General features: G+C 31.9%; 1 protein-coding gene across 6 annotated transcripts in view; it reads left to right on the forward strand.

The window, feature by feature from the left end:
- The window catches only part of LOC143232609 (tyrosine-protein phosphatase 10D-like), a 119,884-nt gene that overhangs the window by 55,661 nt on the left and 50,979 nt on the right, over nt 1–13,244 (forward strand). For all 6 annotated transcript variants that reach the window (XR_013017627.1, XM_076468231.1, XM_076468235.1 and 3 more), the window contains 2 exons: nt 8,085–8,360; nt 11,505–11,605. Coding sequence is in view for 5 of the 6 variants with exons in the window: in XM_076468231.1 (XP_076324346.1) it covers nt 8,085–8,360; nt 11,505–11,605 (377 nt within the window). In the remaining variant the exon portion in view is untranslated. The remainder of the gene's footprint in view (nt 1–8,084; nt 8,361–11,504; nt 11,606–13,244) is intronic.

Below are 13,244 nucleotides of genomic sequence, written 5' to 3' on the forward strand. Positions count from 1 at the left end.
GACATCACAGCCTCTTTAAACTTGTATTAACTATTTCTGTAGATATAAAATCCTATTTATCCTGCCACTAGCAATAGCATATTGATTTGATGCCTTAAGAAACTTTATTAAATGACTTTGCCAAGCATCTTTTATCAAACTTTCAAAACCTTTTTCTAGTTACTTGGATAATCTTTATCAACCCTCTCTTGAAAAGAGGAGTAATATTAACCAACTTCCAACCTTCTTGCATCTGTCTCCTCTTCAAGAACTTAGGAAAAAAAAAGCACAAGGTCCACATACCCAATCTGTAACCTATTTCGAAATCCTTGTGTAAATTGCTTTGTGGACCAGGTGCTTTATTAGTCTTTAAACTTAACAATTGTTTTCTTAACAGTATTAATTGACATGATCATCTCATCATCTTGTTTTACTTTATTTCCATCTAATATCTGATGATCATGAGATGGCCGAGTTACTAAATTATATTTTTTCTTCACTTGTTTATCAATGAAGGTTTAAGAAATACTCCTGAACCTTAACAGCTATTAGATGGAAATAAAGTAAAACAAGATGGCCCCACTCCCTTCCTAACATTTTACTTACCTTTAATGAATTTGAAAAAATCTTTTACTTATTTTTACATTTTCAGTTGACCTTTGTTTATACTTTTTGATTTTCTAATTTTTCATTTGACAGACTTTCTTCATGTTCTGTAGTCCTTTAGATCTCCCATCATTGTATTTAATTTAAACTTGTTTAACTTTATTCTTTATATCTTGTTAGCTAATCTGATTTTTTGCATGTAGACACTCTATTTTTTGTCCCTGAGGAGCCATGTATATTTTGAATATTTAAGAATTTATATTTAAAATTTTTCTACATTTTTATCAGTATCTCACACTGATTCAGTTGCCCAATTCAGAGCATATAATTTTTGTCTTATCTTTTCAAAACTTGGACCAAAGTCTCATTTCTTATCTTGGTATGAAGTAAAACATCAAACTTAACTGAGAAATGATCACTTGTAATCAAATGTTCCCCAACTGCTACTCTATTAACTATTTACTTTATTAGGTGTGAGCAGTAAATCTAAAATAAAATTGTTCCTAGTAGGTTCCCTAACCAATTGTCTAAGAAAACCAATGAACAGTTTCTAAAAATCTGTCTCTCTTATGATTTGACTCTTGAAAGTTTCCAATCTATATGCCAGAAATTAAAATCTCCCACAATTATAACCTCATCTATAGTTAAATTTTTCACCTCATTGTAGAGTTTTTCATTCATTTTATCAGTACTCAGTAACATACAAACTAACAGCCTTCTTCTGTTATAAACAGTAACAGGAAACTAAACAGATTCAGCCTCACTACTATTAGCTTCAATATCTTGAACAGGCTATAACTCACATTTTACATATAAACTCCCTCTTGTCCCTCTTTTAAACAACCTCTAATCCTGTGTTGCAAAGAAACTTCTTTCATCATAAATGACTACAGTAAGCTAGGTTTGAGATATTGTATAAAAATCTGTTAGAACCAGTGGTCTAAAGTCATCTATTTCATTCATTATACTTCTAGCATTACAATGATAACAGTCTAGTCTACCATTAAAACTACTTTTGTACCTTGTGTCCATACTGTATCTCTACATTTTGTTTTATTCAGTATTCTGATAACCCTCCACTGCCTAATCATAGTTTAAAGTTGCTTTTACAATTCAGTTAATAGCTTTTACACACAAGCCAGCACCTGCCATATTTAAATGTAAACCATTCTCTCTTAAGTTCCCTTTTCTGTTTGAAGTGATCCCATATATTGAACCATGTTTCTCTTACTTATTAACCTAGTATTCAGCCCTAGTGGCATAATTATAATTCTGTCCCCACAATTCAGTCTTGACAGCATCCATAACAGAATTACATTATTGTGGCCCCTTTTCATGAATGCCTGTTTTAATTCTTGTATTTAAAAATCTTCTGATCTACCCTTCCTACATCATTAGCCTATGTGAACACTAGAAAGACTGTTGTCACTAATAGCCAAGGCCTGATTAAAAGTTTTATTGGACTAAGCTTTTCAACTTATAGAAGCCCCCTCGAGACAGAACCTCTACATGCAATACATTTCTTGTCATAGCTTGAGGCCTCTTAATTATTGTGAGGCTCTGGGCTTCAGCCTGGTAAGCCCATGCCTTAATCTGGGGTTGCTAATAGCACCCTTTACTATGTTGGTCATTCTGTCAGATGTATCCTCCACCCCTGTCTTTGGGTTGTATAATGTTATTGTAATACAAATATGCTCTTTAAAACAATTCCATTTATAAACTCTAATATTTGGTTTCAGTTTGAATGTTGTTGTTAACATACTCTTCACTAAAGACATTATACAGGTGAGTGAAAGCAATTATTCAGTAAATAAAATTCAGTTTATAAAACTTTTAATGTTTGTATAACGTTTTTAAAGGTACTTGTTTTTAATAATTTTATCTTGATTGGAATGCTTTTTGGATTCATCAAACTGGAACATCCAGTGATATATTTTTGAATTTTACTTTCATTGTTGTTCATTTAATATAATTTTTTATGAAAATGTGTATATCCTGTTTATTGTTGTAAGCCATATTTTAGTTCAGATGTTTTGCTAGAAGAAGTATTTCACGAAAGTTGGGATTCAAGAAAGTTCCTGTAGAAACAAGGATACAATATAAATACCAGATTCAGTGAACTATTTATTGCTAGTCAGTGAATTATTCAGTTCTGTGATTCAGTTAGTAAGCTAAAGAGCAAGTTTGTTAGTGGTCAATCAATTAGTAAGGAATTCTGCAAGAAAAGTTAAAAGTAAGTTTGTTTTGGAATTTGTGCTCAAAAATTTATTTGTAAAGTTTGGTTTACAAATGAATGTGACCCTTAATGTAGCTAATGTTATTGAAGAAATAAATTATTTTGCTAGATTTATGTGGATTGGACTTTGCATTAATTTTACCAAATAATTCAAAAGAACACAGATACTAGAAGTGGAATTATTTTGGTGGAAGTAAAATATAGCTTTGACTAAATTTCAAACAATGACAAAGCAAGCATGAAGTTAGATGAAACAGCTAGTAAAACGACATGAAGAAAGAGATCTAAAATTCTTAGTGTGAGACATAAAATTAAAGGATTAAGAAAAAAGAAACAGAAAATGAAAGAAATGAAGAGCAATGAAACACAAAATTGAAATAAGACCAGGAAGAAAGAAATAGAAAATTGAAGTAAAACCAAGAAGAAATGTATGCAAAATCAAGAAGTAAGAGACAGGAATTTAAGCAAAGAATTAAAAACAAAAATAAATCTGAAAACAAGATTGATGAAGCTATCAGGGGTGTAAAGAGGGATTACTACAATAAGATTGAAGACCTACAGAAAGGCCATTTTGACACAACTGAAGAAGTACAGGAAAACATATTTGAAATCTGGAAATATTATAACAGGAAGGTCATGAAGTAGAAGGGAGCATCAGTGGCAAAATAAAACATTTGGAAAATTATTTAATAAATGCAAAGATTAAACCAGCCACTCCTCTTTCTGCATCCACACAAGAATTCCAACCAAAACTAACACTACTTTCTATAAAATATGAAATAGAAGGACCTATTAAACCAGCCACTCCTCTTTCTGCATCCACACAAGAATTCCAACACTAACTGAAATTATTCCACTGTTACCACTAATACTGTGCCATTTGTGACTGCATGGCCTTCCTAGAATACTACAACTATATTACAACCAATTCCAGTTCCAGAATTTATCTGACCAGTTAATCAGATCATCCAATAGAGAGACTATTGAACTATGATGTAAAGGTACCATGGGAGACAGTTTCAAATAGTGAACCATAAGATACCTCTTGCTACCCATTGAAAAGAAATAGATTTAAATACATTAAGTATCCTTTCAATTGAGAATTGTAATAACTGCCAAACTTAGGTAGCTGCATCAGTCCAACATATTCAGAGTTGGGTACCAAAAGGAAGTATTCAATGCAAGGTCCTGAAACAGTATGGAGGAAAGAATAGATCTTTGTTGAACTTCAAAGCTTTTGGAAATTCTTACTAAATTATCTATCCCAGATGCTTTACTTGAAATGATAAATTTATTGGCATATGACCAATTTTTAGTTAGCATAATGGATGATGACATAAAGCTTATGTGGAAACAAAGCTAAGTATACATTTATAAAGGAAGATCTACAGTTGGAAATGGAACTTGATTTCATTAAAGTCACTGATAAACTTCTAAAGGCATCGACTGGAAGTTATGTGTGGGATCATCAGGTTGACTAGTATTGAAATATCAACTATCTCTGATGATAATCTAATAGAACTGAAAATATTAGTTAGTCAAATGGTTACACAGGATGGAGCAATTAAACCATAAGTCAGTAGATGTTTCAGTTGTAACTTGAAGGACATATTGGTGGGAACTGTAGACAAAGGCTTTTGTGGAATTAAAACTCCTCCCAATGGATGTTAGGATGAAAGAACTGTTATAAATGTAGGAAGCATGACCATTATAGTCAAGACTGTGAAGAGGTAATAGTCATTAGCCATTCAACATAATAACACCCAAATTATAAGTCTGGGAGCCCTATCAGATTAAAAGAACAACAAAGTGCTAATTGGACATTGAATAAACAAGAATTAGTTGGATTTATGGGGCAAAATTTGGCTGGGAATTGTTCTGTAGACTATGTTTGGTTATTGTTCATTGTGATTAATCCTAGATAAAGTTTAGGAAGATGTCAATAATCAATGCTGGTTTTGTAAAAAAAAGCAAAAAAAAGATAATAATAGAAAGGTTGAGAAAAAAAAAGGTGTGAAAAATTCCCACACAGAAGATAAGAGAGAGGACGGTAATAGGTTTGGTTTGTTTTGAATTTTGGACAAAGCTACTCAAGGCCTATCTGTACTAACTGACCCTAATTTAGAGTGTAGGACTAGGAGGAAGGCAGCTAGTCATCACCACCCACAGCCAATTTTTGGGCTACTCTTTTACCAACTAATAATGGGATTAACCATCACATTATAATACTTTTACGACTGAAAGCGTGAGCATGTTAGATGTGACAGGAATTCGAAACCACAACCCTCAGATTACGAGTGGAGTGCCTTAACCACCTGGCTATGTTAGCCCCATGGTAATAAGAAAAGATGCAAAAAATTCCCAGAAGAGATTAAAAAAATAAAAGAAATATATACATAATAATAACTTCAAAACATTCAGTTTTATGGATCTCATAGAATAATAATTCTTGTATTTGTGTTTTAGATGTCCCTGATGTCCAAAAACTTCTCACTCATAGAGCTCCAACCCCTTGAACATCTTTATACAGCTCATGGATATTTTTCTATTTTAACTCTCTTTCTTTGTCTCAATCAACTTGATTCTTATCTTTTACTTTTTCAACTTAGCTATCTGTATTGTTTCACCCCTTCTTTCAGGAACTATTTATTGTTATCCTTGCCGGACTAATTATGAAAAGTCGCATCTACCAGTTTTCAATGCTGCCTAATTTTCTTCTTCAGTTGTTTGTTGGGTCAGGGTGCTTTAACTTTGGTCAGTTTTACGGTGGGGAACCTTATTTGGTATTATTCCTTGTGGAAGATATTTTTTTGTGAATCCCTCTCTCTTTGGAAACTGAAGTGAAACTCTTATTTAGCTCTTGTGAGATCCATCAGATTTCACATTCCCATGAGCCTCGTTGAGTTCCTCTATTCTGCCTCTGTCTTAGGGCCCTTTTCTGACACACCTCCCCTTCTTACAGGTCAGCTGTCATTGAGCTCTCTAGAGTTCTTTATTCCTCTCCATATGATCATTTGCATCACCTTCAGTGGCCTCTCACAAATCAGTGGGACAGGAGGTTAAGACACTTGACTCGTAATGTGAGGGTCATGGGTTTGAATCCTCGTCTCAATCATGGGGGCATTATAATGTGACAGTCAATCCAACTGTTCATTGGTATAAGAGTAGCCCAAGAGTTGGCAGTTGGTGGTCATGACTTGTAGCATTCCCTCTAGACTTAAACTGCTAAATTATGAATGGCTAGCACAGGTAGCCCTCGTGTAGCTTTGCACAAAATTCAAAAACAAACAAACAAATTACAGGAATATATTCAGTAGTCTGCTGACTTATTTTTCATTTCTTCCTTCTTATTTCTCCAATTCACACTCTCCTAGTGGCTTGATTGATCTCGCATAACCCTGTGCATCCATATTCTTCCACCTTGCATACACTTGCATGTGTTTACAAAGGCCTCTGTTTGAGTGTGGTACAATTCTGGATACTTTCATTATTTCCAGTGTTTGTTTTTTCAGAGGAATGGCCTTTGCTGTTTATGTCTTCAAGATGTTAATAGTTTGATGATCCTGCTACTATATTCTGTTATGTTTGTCAGGGCATCTCATCATAATCCATTCACTTAACTCTACGGTCCTTTAGTATATTAGTCAGTAGGAAGGCCTTGCTCTTAAGACTTCTGCCTTTAGAACTACTCTTTCTTTCCTACAATCACTTCACCCACTTATTCTATTGTCAGTCTATTATATCTTGGTAACTTTGAACTTAGTTATGGATTAATTGTCTTGTACAGAGTGGATCCTTCCCACAGATTGGTCCTGTTCATACATCCTCTGAATATTTCACTTAATATGTTCCCACTGTGGAAATTCTCTCATCATTACCTTTCAGTGGATTTACATTAATCTGTTATTTAATCATATAATATGAGAAGTAGTGTGATGCGTGAAAGAGAGGAATCATTGTTTATAGAATGTAATGAGATGATTAATGGTGCTTTAATTTCCTTTGTCATAATCGCACTATTTTTGTTTGAGGTACCTGTTTACCACACAAGGAAAACTAATTCATGTCTTACATTGGCTTTAATGTTACATTTTATTTTCTCATTAATGCAGTCTTATATTTCATGAACTGTATGTTAAAATAAATTAATTATAACAACATGGGTATAATTTGAAACTTGAATGAATATACATTTTGAGCAAAAATTATAATTTCATTTATTATGTTAATTATCAAGGCCTAGTCAAACATTTCAAACAGAAATGTGCAGTTACAAAAAATCATTTGGGCAATAGTTTGAAAAACAAGGCTTATGCAGCAGAATTTAAATTCAAAAATCAGTGTAGTTTTCTTTTTATTTCTAAGTTGTAGAATCCTAGTTTTACATTCAACTTAGGCCTATCCTTGTATGTAGTTGAATGAAAATGATTTCCCACCTATGCTGCTTGTCAGTTTATGTGACCTTGTAATGAGTAACAAGATATTAAAAATTTGCTCTGTTTTCTTAGTTTCTCTGTTGAGATATTAAGTAATATAGTAATTGCATGCTGTAGCCAAAGTAATCAGAATGAGTGCACAGTTCCAATGTGTTTAGTAATTAAGTTTTGGCCTGTGTGTTGATTTTTTGTTACATTTAAAATGAGTGGGAACAAGAATATCAAATAGTAATGTGTCTAAATGTATCACAAAGTTATAGCTAAGTAAAGGTGTGGAGGGGGGAAGTATAATCAAAGTATCCACCATGTTTGTTAATTACAAAAAAATAACTTAGAATAAGCTCCAAATGTTAACTGTAATTGTTTATGAGGAGATGAATGTTCTATACTCACATGACTAGTTGTTATATCAATCATAATATTCCATTTAACTGTGGGCTTAAAGTAAATATTATCAGTGAATAGTAATCAGTATTGTAACATGAATGATGTAATGGATTTTAAATGGTTGAAGTAAACTCATTTGAATAATTATTGGAACAGTATTCAGCACAAGGTTCTTATTGATATTTGTATATAAAATAAATTAGTATTCATCTGTTTACAAATTGTAAATAATGACATTTATGCAGTCATTGTAGAAACCCAGTAAGTCAAAAATAAGTTTCAATGTGCCAAACTTGAATTCTCTCAATAACAACTACAGGTATTTCATATGTAATTCAGTATAAAACAACTTCATATTACTAAACATATATTTACGTATGTACAATATAGTACTGTTGAATCCTATTTTGATTATTTTATTTCATTTTTTTCTTGACAAGTTCCTCTTCCTCCAACCGATGTCACATTTGACAGAAGAACAGTGACACCATACTCTCTTGATGTGCTATGGTCACCTCCTACATCACATTCAGAGTTTGATCGCTATCAGATTTCTTTGGGATTAAAAAAATCCATAAGACTCGTTGTTAAAAAGGAAGAAGAAAGAGTTGCCAGTTTTGCAGAAGGATTAGAACCTGGTCAGTCCTATGAAGTAGATGTAAAAACTGTCAGCGGTTCTGTTGCTAGTTGGCCTGTGGAAAGCATTGTCACTACTAGTAAGTTGGGACGATTATACTTTGTGTATGCATTTCTGTTTAGATATATGCTTCTACTCTCTTAATTAAATTCAATTTTTCTTTGCTGATAAAAAAAAAAGTTCAGAAGAGGCTGACATAGGTGTATGACAACACTACTATTACTGTCACCAATACTAGTCACCTGGTGGGACAGCAGTAAGTATTTTGACTTGCAACATGAACACAGAAAATAGCTCAATGTGGCATTGCTGTAAGAGAATGCACACACCACTACTGTTACTACTATTTTTGTCAATTAACTTTAGTACATATTAGATATATTGTTTTGAAGATCTAAAGAAATTTGTAATATTCTGTGTTATAGGTGAAGACATTTTGCCATAAAGAAATCTATTCAAGTAAAGTCATTACCTATAGTAAAATAAATAAAATGTATTTTTAATAAAAAGATAAACCCATTATGTCGTTTAGAATTATATATCTATTATAAAAACATTTAAGCTAAAAAATAAAATCTTGAAGACAAAATATTGAGCTTGTTAAAAATAAGTTCAGTAATGCAAGTGTAATTTTTTTGTTGATAAATAATGCTTCATCTTATAGTTTTACTGTTGCAGCAATAAACATAAAAACATCTTTGTTATAAACAAACTTGCTGCCCTGTATTTATGAACTTTTTATGTTAAAAAGTAAATATGTAAGCATATATCTGTATATCTGTTTATATACCTATATCTTTATGTATATTTATACAAGGTGTTCATCAGCTGTGACATAATGTCATTGTGCTTGAATTTAGGATTGCATGATGTGTTTCATTAGGCATATGGTTGTGCAGGCATATGTGGCAAAATGTAGAAATAGTTATCACTTCCACAGGTAATCTTTCATGTTGTGCTATTAGGGTTACAACTTCCATAAATAATATCTAGTAATATGGATATGAGTTTGTTTTTTTTTTTAGGTCTTAAGATTTTCAAAACTTAATTCAATTTCTCGTTAATATAATTTGTGTTGTGTGATGTGTCATTAAATGCAGATTTTGTACAAATAGAATATAGAGCATAAAGACACTGCTAGTAATTGACATAGTGATGTGCAGTATGCAAAAAAACTTAACATGTAATAAGTTATGTGGTTGCCTTATGCACATGACTAAAGTCAATGGCTATCACACAGTTTAAGGTAGATTTACTTGTAAATTTCTCGAAGCTGTTCCTTGTCAAATTTGTGGTTAGTGGTTATGCAACTTCAGTTTCTGAATGTAATTCAGAATACACACTAACTTACATAGCATTCTTTATATTGTCAGTTTTTATTGACCAATGCATTCACATTGCTAATTTTATTTTTTCTGCTGATAACACTAGCATGTTTGACAGTTGTGTTAATTTTTTGAGGAGAACATCCAATCTTTTCTCATGCTGTTAAAGAAAAAAAAACCCACCAAAAACAAAATCTTTTGTCCAGGTCTCTTCAGTTTCATTGTCTGAAAAGTGTGATTTGTCAGTTAAGCCTAATTTCAAAGAAGTTTTGCTGACCCACTTTATCTTCTTTTATTCAGGTATACTCTGTTTTAGTTTTTGAACTAATTCCTGTTATACCTTTAAAGTACTAATATGTTGGATGATTTTGTTCTTGAATCTATATTTTCCACCTTTTCCTCATTTTTGAGTTATTGATAACACTTAGATGTCAGCTAAATGCTAGCCTTTAAATGGGATGATTTTTCTCTACTCATTTTACTTATCAAGTTTGTGATCTTATGGTTGTTTTTTTTTGTTTTTTATGAGGTCTTTAACATGGTCTTTTACTTTGTTACATTGCCAGTTTTTCTATGTAGCATCCCATGATGTCACATTGTGAGATTTTCTTCCTCAGAGCAATTATTATCTACCTTCTCCTGATTTTTCAAAGTTCAGTGTTGAAATGTTGCCTTTCTATCATCTTTAGTTACAGTTGTCACTGATTTTGTTTCTATAAATACATGGTTCTTATGTTCCTTTGGCATCTTAATTCTATCCTTTGTTAAGAGAGCTTCCCTACTTTATTTGTCTTTACATTATTTGACTTGCACTAGTTACCATTCAGGAGAAGCATGCCAGCCTGAGCTGATTAAGAGTTTTTGTATTTTTATTTTTGTTAATAATTTCTTTTGAAATGAACAGCAAGTAACAGTCATCCAATGATGAATGACTTTGTTATGTTATTTAATCATCTTCTTATACTTTACTGGTCTCAAGTTCCTGATCTAAATTTTCTGACAGTAGATACTCTGAGTCATTCTTGAGAGAAACTGTTCTTTTAAGCCTACACTGCTCTCAATTTTCCTCCTCGAGTACTTGTCATGATAATTTACTCAAATGTTCAGGGTTCTTTATAATATTCAATTTTTGTTCAGCTCAACCAGAGTTACCTTTATTTTGTAAACTTTCTCACAGGAAACCAATGTCACTACCTCTATTTGAACATCCTTTTATTACAGTGATGTTTAACATTTATGTCATTTTGGCTGACTTTTATTTGGTTCTTTGGCTAAGAAGCTGGGTTATTTTTCCTACTAACTTGGTTGTTAGCCCATTCTTGCAGATGCTCTTCCCTTGATGTCTATTCATCTTGTTGAGTTATCCTCCATCTACTCATCTTGCTTATGTCCAGTTTTCCAATTTCTCAACAAATTTATTTTTCATGTATTTGTTTCATGGTTTTGACTTACCAACTTTTCACATTACTGGATACTGAACCAACTTTTCTGCCATCTTCAGAAGCCATGGAAGCTTTCATCCCCATTGTTCAAAGACTTTTTCTGAGTTTGCTTTTCAACTACTTCAGTCCTAAATGGGACTTGCATTTCTTGGCTTTCACCCCTTTTGAACCTTTAGCAGAAACTTAAGTCACAAGAGTATTAACAGTCGTAGAAAAATTCAACAAGGAAAGGCTTGTAGTACTTGTTTGAAATTAATTTCAATTCTAACAGGGTAAAATTCAGTATGTGTATATATGTTTTCCAAATCCCCTTTTTTAACTTCAATGATGAATATTTGTCCATGTGTCACTTGGTTACAGATGTAATGTTTTACAGATTTAGCTATGTTTTTGTTATTTTTGTTATTTTCTTTATTACGCATGCACTTAAAATATGTTATTTTATGTTACTTCTAGAGCCATTGCCTGTTGTAGGCTTAAATACAACTTTGAGAAAGCCTGGAGAAATTGTAGTAGAATGGAAATCAAGCAACAAGAGTATCCAAGATTCATTTCTGGTAATGTTTTAAGTCAATAGAAAAAATTACACTTTCATTTTTAAACTTACAAATTCAAAATAGAAAAGTTAAAATATTCACACAATTTAATATATAATTAAAAAAAAAGAATCTTGTATTCATGAGCCATGAAAATTTTATTTAACATTAATGACAGTAATTTCTAACTAAAATTACACTAAGGCATCCTTTATGTTTCAGTAATGATGTGAAAAGTAAAAGTAATCTTCAAGTTATATTTTCTTGAGGTCATTGACTCAACCTGTCTCGAAGCCTCAGATTCCAAAATACAATGGATGGCCAGTGACTGTTAGTTATAGAGCCGCCGGATATTCTATTAGTCTATGTTTTCTAGCTAGGGATTTCAAGTGTGATATATTTCCTGTTATTCAATTATTCAAGTTTGCCACCTGAAATTATCCAACCTATTTAGAAGTCAGAAGTATTGTATTTTTGATAGCTTAATTACTCAAATCTAATATACAAAGATCTCACAAAATGTGGCGCTGTCCTGTTACTCGGAGATTTGAAGTTTCTAGTAGGATGAGCTGTAATACCCATCTGTTAGACAGGTGAAATAAAAACTTGTTTAAAAAAAAAGGATAGAAAATTGTGATTCAATTTTTTTTCTTAATATAATAAACATTAAAAGTGCAATAAAAATACATAAAGGTACCAATATTGATAAGAAAAACATTGTTTTCAAAAATTCAAACACTAGTGGTCACATAGTCCACTCTAATGCTAAGGGATATAAAACATTGGTAGATTTTCTGAAATTAGATATAAAATTAGAGAATATGGATCCAAACACCTACCTTACCCATGTCATCCTGTGTCATTTTGTCAAGTTTGGTACTAATTGATCCAGAAATGTTGATGTATAAGGAACAATGCATACACACATATTTACATTTATTTACATGGATAGAAAATATAACAGGTTTGGTTTTAACTATGAAAATACATTTATCATGTACAACTTGTGTGTAATAACTTTCATGTTATCATTCTGTGATTGTAATACCACACTGTCAGTGTAATTTATTGTGTATTAGATGTGTACGTTTAATTTGCAAAAAAATAAAAAAATAAAATTATGGTTATACTGTTTGCTTTACAGTACAACTGTGTGTAGACAGATAATGAAGGAAGTCACTTGGAACTAAAAGTAACATTGATAACTTAAGTAAAGTTGCATTTCAAAATATTCAATGTCATCTGGTGGCATGATTGTGTGTGTGTATAATAATAATCAGCTTTTGTAAGACTTATATAAAACATAAATTTGATTAACATTCTATCAATGCTGTTTAATACTAGACAGTATCAGTTGACGCATATTGAAAAATGTGGATGTAGTGGTGTAATTTTGGTTTTAAAAGCAGTTGGTAACAGTTTCTGTAGTTCATATATGCAGGATGGTATTCTATTAAAAAAAAAAGAGAGAGAGAATTTTATCCTTGACAAAGTGTGAAGGACATGCATTTTTAATCCTACATGAAAATTACATTTATGTGTGGGTGTAATTTTCTCTGTCCTTCTGTTTTATTTCTTTATGTCTCCTCTTTCAGCTGTGCAAACAATAAGAATAAATATTCTAAGGTGAATTTTTTTTTGGCATTTGTCTTAAAACATT

Source organism: Tachypleus tridentatus, chromosome 11 (assembly GCF_004210375.1).
Source record: "Tachypleus tridentatus isolate NWPU-2018 chromosome 11, ASM421037v1, whole genome shotgun sequence".
Taxonomy (NCBI): Eukaryota; Metazoa; Arthropoda; class Merostomata; order Xiphosura; family Limulidae; genus Tachypleus; species Tachypleus tridentatus.